General features: G+C 53.6%; 1 protein-coding gene across 2 annotated transcripts in view; it reads right to left on the bottom strand.

The window, feature by feature from the left end:
- aars2 (alanyl-tRNA synthetase 2, mitochondrial (putative)) overlaps positions 1–10,043 on the bottom strand; it is a 19,405-nt gene extending 9,362 nt beyond the window's left edge. For both annotated transcript variants that reach the window (XM_055158396.1, XM_055158397.1), the window contains exons 1-16: positions 9,648–10,043; positions 7,712–7,900; positions 7,477–7,622; positions 7,221–7,412; positions 5,759–5,903; positions 5,541–5,671; positions 5,281–5,389; positions 4,737–4,775; positions 4,553–4,664; positions 4,179–4,303; positions 3,945–4,080; positions 2,686–2,843; positions 2,471–2,584; positions 1,946–2,086; positions 1,368–1,505; positions 707–825 (exon numbers count right to left, since the gene is read on the bottom strand). In XM_055158396.1, the coding sequence (XP_055014371.1) occupies positions 707–825; positions 1,368–1,505; positions 1,946–2,086; positions 2,471–2,584; positions 2,686–2,843; positions 3,945–4,080; positions 4,179–4,303; positions 4,553–4,664; positions 4,737–4,775; positions 5,281–5,389; positions 5,541–5,671; positions 5,759–5,903; positions 7,221–7,412; positions 7,477–7,622; positions 7,712–7,900; positions 9,648–9,860 (2,207 nt within the window). In that variant the 5' untranslated portion in view covers positions 9,861–10,043. The remainder of the gene's footprint in view (positions 1–706; positions 826–1,367; positions 1,506–1,945; positions 2,087–2,470; positions 2,585–2,685; positions 2,844–3,944; positions 4,081–4,178; positions 4,304–4,552; positions 4,665–4,736; positions 4,776–5,280; positions 5,390–5,540; positions 5,672–5,758; positions 5,904–7,220; positions 7,413–7,476; positions 7,623–7,711; positions 7,901–9,647) is intronic.
- Positions 10,044–10,528: the final 485 nt, after the last annotated feature.

The following is a 10,528-nucleotide window of genomic DNA, read 5'->3' as shown; positions in this document are numbered from 1 at the left end:
CACAAATATTACACACACAAACACACAATATTACACACACAAACACACAAATATTACACACACAAACACACAAATATTACACACAAAACACAACACACACAAATTACACACACACAAACACAAAAATATTACACACACAAACATTACACACACAAATATTACACACACAAACACACAAATATTACACACACAAACACACAAATATTACACACACAAACACACAAATATTACACACACACAAACACAAATATTACACACACAAACACACAAATATTACACACACAAACACAAATATTACACACAAACACACAAATATTACACACACAAACACACAAATATTACACACACAAACACACAAATATTACACACACAAACATTACACACACAAACACACAAACATTACACACACAAACACACAAACATTACACACACAAACACACATATTACACACACAAACACACAAATATTACACACACAAACACACAAATATTACACACACAAACACAAATATTACACACACAAACACAAATATTACACACACAAACACAAATATTACACACACAAACACAAATATTACACACAAACACACTCGTGTGTCTTTCTTAAATTCGACCTTTTCTTTAAACTGTACTTTGGTCTCAGAGGTCAGGGGTCAGAGGTCAGGGTCAGGGGTTAAAACTACAGGCGCTTTAAAAACCAAACTGACGTTCCACAGCAGAGCTCCACAGAAGTCCCACAGTCCTGGTCCTGGTCCTGGTCCTGGTCCTGGAGCAGGTCTGAGGCCGACCGCCCCAAAGACACGACTCGCACTGGGTCTGGATAAACCTGCAACACAAGAGCAGGTATCAGACCTGTGGTGAGCGGGTGTTGGACCCTGTGACTCTGTGGTGAGCGGGTGGTGGACCCTGTGACTCTGTGGTGAGCGGGTGGTGGACCCTGTGACTCTGTGGTGAGCGGGTGGTGGACCCTGTGACTCTGTGGTGAGCGGGTGTTGGACCCTGTGACTCTGTGGTGAGCGGGTGGTGGACCCTGTGACTCTGTGGTGAGCGGGTGGTGGACCCTGTGACTCTGTGGTGAGCGGGTGTTGGACCCTGTGACTCTGTGGTGAGCGGGTGTTGGACCCTGTGACTCTGTGGTGAGCGGGTGTTGGACCCTGTGACTCTGTGGTGAGCGGGTGGTGGACCCTGTGACTCTGTGGTGAGCGGGTGGTGGACCCTGTGACTCTGTGGTGAGCGGGTGTTGGACCCTGTGACTCTGTGGTGAGCGGGTGTTGGACCCTGTGACTCTGTGGTGAGCGGGTGGTGGACCCTGTGACTCTGTGGTGAGCGGGTGGTGGACCCTGTGACTCTGTGGTGAGCGGGTGTCACCTCGTCCACAGTGCGGACCCCCCTCAGACTCAAGGCGCTCTTCAGACTCAGGTTCTCACAAAACACACTCAGGTCCCTCTGCACCAGGTCACACAGCTCCAGGTCAACCTGCAGCAGCTCAGGGACACTCAGGACGCTCTGTGGACAGAGACACATTCACACAAAATACACACACACGTGTGTCATACACACAAACACACAGGTTAGTCCCCGGCGTCGTGGTGAGTCCCGGCGCGGCGTGGTGAGTCCCGGCGCGGCGTGGTGAGTCCCCGGCGTGTGTTTAGTCCCCGGCGTGTGTTTAGTCCCCGGCGTGTGTTTAGTCCCCGGCGTCGTGGTGAGTCCCCGGCGTGTGTTTAGTCCCCGGCGTGTGTTTAGTCCCCGGCGTGTGTTTAGTCCCGGCGTCGTGTGAGTCCCCGGCGTGTGTTTAGTCCCCGGCGTGTGTTTAGTCCCCGGCGTGTGTTTAGTCCCGGCGGCGTCGTGGTTAGTCCCGGCGGCGTCGTGGTGTGTCCCGGCGCGGCGTGTTTAGTCCCGGCGGCGTCGTGGTGAGTCCCGGCGTGGTTAGTCCCGGTGCGCCATACCTTGGCGCTGTAGTCGAAGCGCAGTCGTTCCACAGACACGTGGGACCCACGCTGATGCACCGACGACCCCAGGACCCGGCGAAGGACGAAGTTCAACAGGTGAGTCCCTGTGTGGTTCCTCATGAGGGACAAACGAGTCGCCTGTGGACCAATCACAGAGTCAGAGACGCCTGTGGACCAATCACAGAGTCAGAGACGCCTGTGGACCAATCACAGAGTCAGAGACGCCTGTGGACCAATCACAGAGTCAGAGACGCCTGTGGACCAATCACAGAGAGTCAGAGACGCCTGTGGACCAATCACAGAGTCAGAGACGCCTGTGGACCAATCACAGAGAGTCAGAGACGCCTGTGGACCAATCACAGAGTCAGAGACGCCTGTGGACCAATCACAGAGAGTCAGAGACGCCTGTGGACCAATCACAGAGTGTCAGAGACGCCTGTGGACCAATCACAAAGTCAGAGAGAGGTGGAGGGGACAGGTGGACAGGTGAGGAGGGACAGGTGGACAGGTGGACGGTCTGACCTGGTCCAGGTGCAGCTGGACTCGGTCTCCGGTCCGGATCAGGTCTGAGACTTGGACCACGTGAAGGACGTACCCCCCACAGGAAGTGACGTCAGAGAGAGGGAGGACCACTTCCTGTTACGCAACACGAGACACAGACCACAAAGTCCGGTTACAATCCTCCTCTAGTCCTGGTTCTGTCGTAGTCTGGTCCTGGTCCTGGTCCTGGTCCAGACCTGTGTGCTGAGGTAGCCCCGGTCTGGACTCTGTCCTCCTTTCTCGCTGTAGAAACAGGTCCGGTCCAGGATGAGGCCACAGAGTCCCTCTGAGACCTGGTCCACCAAAGTCCGGTTAGAGACCAGGGCCAGGATCTGAGCCGGGCAGGAAGGAAACACTGAGGAAACAGAACCAGAACCGAGTCAGGGTCCAGAACCAGAACCAAAACCGAGTCAGGGTCCAGGACCAGAACCAGAAACGAGTCTCTACAGAGTGACCACTCTAGAGAGTGTGAACACACTACAGAGTGTGAACACACTGTAGTACTTAATGTAGTACTGGATGAAGTACTCACCGTACTTGCCGTTGTGTTTGTAGTACTGGTTGTAGTACTGGTTGTCGTACTCACTGTACTTGCCGTCGTGTTTGTAGTACTGGTTGTAGTACTCTCCATACTTGCTGTTGTGTTTGTAGTACTGGATGTAGTACTGGATGTAGTACTGGATGTAGTACTGGATGTAGTACTGGATGTAGTACTGGATGTAGTACTCTCCGTACTTGCTGTTGTGTTTGTAGTACTGGATGTAGTACTGGATGTAGTACTCACCGTACTTGCCGTTGTGTTTGTAGTACTGGTTGTAGTACTCACCGTACTTGCCGTCGTGTTTGTAGTACTGGATATAGTACTGGTTGTAGTACTCTCCGTACTTGCTGTTGTGTTTGTAGTACTGGATGTAGTACTGGATGTAGTACTCACCGTACTTGCCGTTGTGTCTGTAGTACTGGTTGTAGTACTCACCGTACTTGCCGTCGTGTGTGTAGTACTGGATGTAGTACTGGATGTAGTACTGGATGTAGTACTGGATGTAGTACTCACTGTACTTGCCGTCATGTTTGTAGTACTAGTTGTAGTACTGGATGTAGTACTCACTGTACTTGCTGTCGTGTTTGAAGTACTGGATGTAGTACTGGATGTAGTACTCACTGTACTTGCCGTCATGTTTGTAGTACTAGTTGTAGTACTGGATGTAGTACTCTCCATACTTGCTGTTGTGTTTGTAGTACTGGATGTAGTACTGGATGTAGTACTGGATGTAGTACTGGATGTAGTACTCTCCGTACTTGCTGTTGTGTTTGTAGTACTAGTTGTAGTACTGGATGTAGTACTCACTGTACTTGCTGTTGTGTTTGTAGTACTAGTTGTAGTACTGGATGTAGTACTCACTGTACTTGCCGTCGTGTTTGAAGTACTGGATGTAGTACTGGTTGTAGTACTCACCGTACTTGCCGTCGTGTTTGTAGTACTTGTACACGGGCGACTCGTCGGTGTGAGGAACTCGGCGTCGCTGAAGTTCGCTCAGAGTCGCCACGTCCAGAGTCACGACATCATCGGCTCTCGGCGAATCAGACGCCACCTGAGGAGCGACATCACCGTTACCGGGCGGAACAGGACCAACGGTCCCGGTCCGAGACCAGAGTCCGGCAAAAGGCAGAGTTTAGTCCTGGTCCGGACCTGGTTTCGGGCCCTGATCCGGTCCAGTTCCTCCAGATCCACTCGGACTCCTCTTTCAGACAGAACCAGGTCCACCAGGTCCAGAGGAAAACCCAGGTCCCTGTGCAACGACCACGCCACGGACGCTGAGGGAAGGAGGGAAGGAACGAGGAGGGAGGGAGGGAACGAGAGAGGAGAGGAGGAGAGGAAGAGAGGGAGAGTGATGATCAGACGTTTGTTCAGACTCATTTTTCTTCTGTTGTTTAGATAAACAGATGTTCAGTCGCCCCCTGGGGACACGTCTCAGAACAACACCATCTCCGAGTTAAACCAGATGCCCTCCCACAGAACCTCAGGAACAGCGCTCCGGCCTCCATCTTGTTTGTAGTCCTTACCGGGGAAGAGCGCTCCGGCCTCCATCTTGTTTGTAGTCCTGTGGATGAGTCTCGTTCCCTGTCGAAGCGACGACACAAACTGTTCTTCGTTCTCGTCGATCACGTCCACGATCTGAAAGAACCAAACACGACCTTTAACCTCTGACCCCACCCACCCCGACCAACAACCTGCACACGCACTGACCCTCTGCTGCTCCGCCCACAGCTCCGGGTACACGCCCCCCTGAAACACAGACAGGGCCGACAGGTGAGTCCCTGACAGGAGAGTCTGACAGGTGAGTCTGACAGGTGACTGACAGGTGAGTGACAGGTGAGTGACAGGTGAAAGTGACAGGTGAGTGTCAGGTGAGTCTGACAGGTGAGTGTCAGGTGAGTCTGACAGGTGAGTGACAGGTGAGTGACAGGTGAGTCTGACAGGTGAGTGACAGGTGAGTGTCAGGTGAGTGTGACAGGTGAGTGTCAGGTGAGTGTGACAGGTGAGTGACAGGTGAGTGTGACAGGTGAGGTGAGTGTGACAGGTGAGTGACAGGTGAGTGACAGGTGAGTGACAGGTGAGTGACAGGTGAGTGTGACAGGTGAGTGTGACAGGTGAGTGACAGGTGAGTGACAGGTGACAGGTGAGTGACAGGTGAGTGACAGGTGAGTGACAGGTGAGTGACAGGTGACAGGTGAGTGACAGGTGAGTCTGACAGGTGAGTGTGACAGGTGAGTGACAGGTGCAGACAGACCAGGCTGTGGGCCACAGTTGGGACCAGGCGTCCCAGAGTTCCCTCTGGAGCCTTTAGAACCTCCAGACAAAACCGGACGGCCCTGCGCAAGATCCTCCTCAAGACCAACCTGGAACACACAGAACCGGGTCAGAACCGGGACAGAACCGGGACAGAACCGGGACAGACAGGAGCAGACAGGAGCAGGCAGGAGCAGGCAGGAGCAGCCAGGAGCAGCCAGAAGCAGACAGGAGCAGACAGGAGCAGACAGGAGCACTCACTCGGCGCCGCTCATCCCGGGATGGACTCCGTCGGCGATGCAAACGGCCAAAGTCCGGACATGATCCACGACCACACGGTACGCCATGTCCACGAGACCAGGACCACCGGAGTACAGGGCCGCACCTGACAACTGACACAGCGGCTTTAGACAGGGCCGCACCTGACAACTGATACACCAGTACCTGGTCTAGGACCTGGTTTAGTCCCAGTGCAGTACCTGGTGCAGGTGCAGGATCAGGGGGAGGAACAGGTCCGTGTCGTAGTTGGACGTCTTGTTCTGTAAAACGGAGACGAGTCGTTCCAGACCGAGTCCCGTGTCCACGCTGCGGAGGGGGAGGGGCCACAGCGACCCATCCTCCTGCCTGAGCCAATCACAACATAGAAGGGTTAGACCGACCAATCAGGAGGGGGAGGGGTTAGACTGACCAATCAGAGGAGGGGGAGGGGTTACGTGGATTTTCTGTTAAGTTCCTGAACAAACTCTTCCTCAAACTCTCTTCACTTCTGCTCCACGAGTGTGACGAGTGTGGCGAGGGTGGCGAGCGTGACGAGTGTGGCGAGGGTGGCGAGCCTCTCGAGTGTGGCGAGCGTCTCGAGCGTGACGAGCGTCGCGAGCGTGACGAGCGTCGCGAGCGTCTCGAGCGTGACGAGCGTGGCGAGCGTGGCGAGCGTGACGAGCGTGACGAGCGTCGCGAGCGTTGCGAGCGTGACGAGCGTCTCGAGCGTGACGAGTGTGGCGAGCGTGGCGAGCGTCTCGAGCGTGACGAGCGTGGCGAGCGTGGCGAGCGTGGCGAGCCTGATGAGTGTGGCTTTGTCCCCGAGTGTCCAGACGTCGTGTAGAGTTAGAAACACCGACTCTGGACGTCCCACAGAGTTTAACAAAGTGCTGTGATTTACACCAGGTTCATAAACACTGTGGTCGTGTAAAGAGCCACGACGCAAGGATCTGTGCCAAGAGAGATTTATAAATGAGGCCCGCGGGTCAGTCCCCGGTCCAGGTCCGGTCCAGGTCCGGTCCAGTCCCCGGTCCAGTCCCCGGTCCAGTCCCCGGTCCAGTCCCCGGTCCAGTCCCCGGTCCAGTCCCGGTCCAGGTCCAGTCCCCGGTCCAGTCCAGCCCCCGGTCCAGTCCCCGGTCCAGTCCAGTCCCCGGTCCAGTCCCCGGTCCAGTCCCCGGTCCAGTCCCCGGTCCAGTCCCCGGTCCAGTCCCCGGTCCAGCCCCCGGTCCAGTCCGGTCCAGTCCAGCCCGTCCAGTCCCGGTCCAGTCCCCCGGTCCAGTCCGGTCCAGTCCAGCCCCGGTCCAGTCCCCGGTCCAGTCGCGCCCCCGGTCCAGTCCCCGGTCCAGTCCCCGGTCCAGTCCCCGGTCCAGTCCCCGGTCCAGGTCCGGTCCAGTCCAGTCCCCGGTCCGGTCCAGTCCAGTCCCCGGTCCAGGTCCAGTCCAGTCCAGTCCAGTCCCCGGTCCAGGTCCGGTCCAGGTCCGGTCCAGGTCCGGTCCAGTTATAGTCCCGGTCCAGTCCCGTTATAGTCCCGGTCCGGTCCCATTATAGTCCCGGTCCAGTCCCAGTCCAGTCCTGTTATAGTCCCGGTCCGGTCCCATTATAGTCCCGGTATAGTCCCGGTCCGGTCCCGTTATAGTCCCGTTATAGTCCCAGTCCGGTCCCGTTATAGTCCCGGTCCAGTACCTGTTGTACTCCATAAAGACGAGGTTCCAGACCTCGAGGACTTGGGGACAGTCGGTGTTGACGAGCGGTGCCGCGTCCCGTCCTCCCCTCAGGTCCACGTGGATCTCGGTGCAGGGACCACAGGGACCCGTGTCGCCCATCTCCCAAAAGTTCTGCTCCGGCCCAAAGGGGAGCACCCTGTCAGGAGGCAACCTGTCAGAGGAGAGAGGTCAGACCTGGTCCAGTCCCCGGTCCCAGTCCTCGGTCCCGGACTCACCCGAGCTGCAGCCACACGTCTCTGGTCTCCAGGTCCGGGGGGAGTCCGGTTTTGGGGTCTCCGCTGAAGTAGGACACGTAGAGTCGGTCTTTGGGGATCTGGAAGACCTCGGTGAGGAGAGTCCAGGCCATGGAGCACGCCTCGGCCTGACCACACAAAACCTGTTAGGATCCTGCTCTAGTCCCAGCCCCGGTCCAGCCCCGGTCCGAGATCTAGTCCCAGTCCCGGTCCAGACCTTGAAGTAGTCCCCGAAGCTCCAGGAGCCCATCATCTCGAAGAAGGTGTGATGAGTCGAGTCCTTCCCGACGTCGTCCAGGTCGTTGTGTTTCCCTCCGGCCCGGACGCACTTCTGCGAGTTCACCACACGGCGGAGCGACGCCAACGGAGACCGAGGGTCTGCCGAGCCCAGGAGGAGGGGCTTAAACTGAGGGCAGAGGTCAGAGGTCACATTACACACTGCAAATAAACTGTAAACTTGTGTTACTGTGTTTACATGTTCACTGAGAAACCGCGACACTCCTATCCCCGTGTACATGATCAAATGGAGTGTTCCGGGTTTCTTGACATAATCTTACAAATGCACAAAATGAACTTAAATCAATTTAATAAACCAGGAAAAATACAAACCGTGAGGAGCTACGAGATCTCCCACAATCCACTGCACACATCAAAGCAACAGATTCTTCATTAAAATCTTCTAAAACAAATAAACCAGAACCACTGTAGATCCACATCAGCAGGTTTGATCAGATCATTCAGCTCTGATCACATTTGTTTACGTTTTACAGAAACGAAACTTAAGACCACATGACTAATTAGCATAAACTGTTAGCGGTGATAAAAACAGCTGCTCCTTGTGTCGCTGATGTGGTTCAGTTTCTTTTGGACTAAATGACTCGACTCTGTGGATTATGTGTGTTGTTTTTGTGACAGAAGAGGTGCTGATGATGGTGAGTCTGTTCTGTGTGTGTTGTACAGGAGATAGTTCATGTTTTATCTTTTCAGCGTCACACGAGTGCAGATTGTACGTGTGCAGGTTTAGTGCAGCTCTTTATTTTACAGTCATTTCACTCATTTGGTCAATTTATTTATGTTGGTCACTTTATTCCTGTCGTTACTGTTGTGGTGAAAGGCTGGAAAGTGTCTTTTGGACACGTGACTCAACTTGATGTTGCAGTATGCAGGATACTGCGTTTACATGTCACAAGTATCCCGGTTACTATCGGAATAAACCAGCTACAGTTTCCCGGTTTCTAATAACCGGGAAACTGAAACCAGGTTACTGCGTTTACATGCACCATGAAGAAACCGGGATACTGAAGAAACCTGATCATAACCGAGTTATTGATGTGCATGTAAACACACTCAGTGTGTCGTGTGGAAACCAGATTTTAAAGCTGGAATGTCTGGATGTGTTTGTTTTAATTGTTTTATTTGTTTTTCTTTGTTTTTAGGAGGGAACAGTTTCATGTTCAGGGTCAGATTCTGGAAACAGAAACATTTGAAAATAAAAGTTTGGGTTTGATTGACTCAAGAGCGAGAAGGAAAAAACATTTGTTAAGGTCAAAATGACGCCGAGGAAAACCAGACGGTTTAACAGAAAATAAAATATTTTATCAGAAAATAAAATATTTAATCATTTAGGGTTAGGGTTAGTTATTAGTTAGTTTGAAATGTTCCAGAAAACAAACAAACACAAACAAACTGAGGCTAAACCAGGACTAAACCAGGTCTAAAATCAGGACTAAACCAGGACTAAAACCAGGACTAGACCAGGTCTAAAACCAGGACTAAACCAGGTCTAAAACCAGGACTAAAACTAGGACTAAAACCAGGACTAAACCAGGACTAAACCAGGTCTAAAACTAGGACTAAAACCAGGACTAAACCAGGTCTAAAACCAGGACTAAACCAGGACTAAAACCAGGACTAAACCAGGTCTAAAACCAGGACTAAACCAGGTCTAAAACTAGGACTAAAACCAGGACTAAACCAGGTCTAAAACCAGGACTAAAACCAGGACTAAACCAGGACTAAACCAGGACTAAACCAGGACTAAACCAGGTCTAAAACCAGGACTAAAACCAGGACTAAACCAGGTCTAAAACCAGGACTAAAACCAGGACTAAAACCAGGACTAGACCAGGACTAGACCCGGTTCTGGTTCTGACCTGGTTCATTCCCGCGTTCACGAACAGGAGACTCGGGTCCGCGCGGGGCCGGACCGGACTGGACGGGACCAGCTCATGTCCCCGGGCCCGGTAGAACTCGATGAAGTCCGACCGAATCTGAGCCGCGGTCCTGGGCGGAGGCCCGGAGCACAGAGCCCGGACGGTCCGGAGGGTCCGGAGGACACGGGCCCCCGGTGGCAGCAGGAGCCGCATGGGTTCGGGTCTGCTCCGGGTCTGGTCCGGGTCTGCTCCGGGTCTGGTCCGGGTCTGGTTCGGGTCTGGTCCGGGTCTGGTTCGGGTCTGCTCCGGGTCTGGTCCGGGTCTGCTCCGGGTCTGGTTCGGGACTTTGTAGGTCAGGATGTAAACCCGGAAGTACAGTGCAGATGTTTGTGGCGCATGCGCAGTGCAGAGACTCTTCTTCTATGAAGCCGTGTGCAGAGGCGTGCTCCCGCAGGCCGCAGCGCGCCCCCGCAGGCCACAGCGCGCACTGCACCACACTCACGCGCTGAGGGTCACGCGCTCAGGGCTGCGCAGCATGTGCGCATGCGCGCATTAAATTAAAATGCATTATCATTAATTACATTTATTAACACGTAAATAAAACACCTCGAGATAAATTCACCTTTAATTAAAAAACCTGAACGTTTAGATCTCCAAACAGAGTCCTGCTCCGGGCCGGGTACTCACGAGTACTCATGGGTACTCACGGGTCTCACGGGTACTCACGAGTACTCATGGGTACTCACGGGTACTCACGGGTCTCATGGGTACTCACGAGTACTCACGGGTACTCGCAGGTACTCATGGGTACTCACAGGTACACGCGGGTACTCCTGGTTTGGTCCGTGGCATGTTACTTCTGCTCAATAAAAAATCCCTGT

The sequence above is a fragment of the Boleophthalmus pectinirostris genome, unplaced genomic scaffold (genome assembly GCF_026225935.1).
Source record: "Boleophthalmus pectinirostris isolate CB_2022bp ecotype Guang Dong unplaced genomic scaffold, ASM2622593v1 HiC_scaffold_22, whole genome shotgun sequence".
Taxonomy (NCBI): Eukaryota; Metazoa; Chordata; class Actinopteri; order Gobiiformes; family Gobiidae; genus Boleophthalmus; species Boleophthalmus pectinirostris.
Note: the sequence above shows the minus strand (reverse complement) of the source record. Positions and strands in the feature narration are given on the sequence as shown.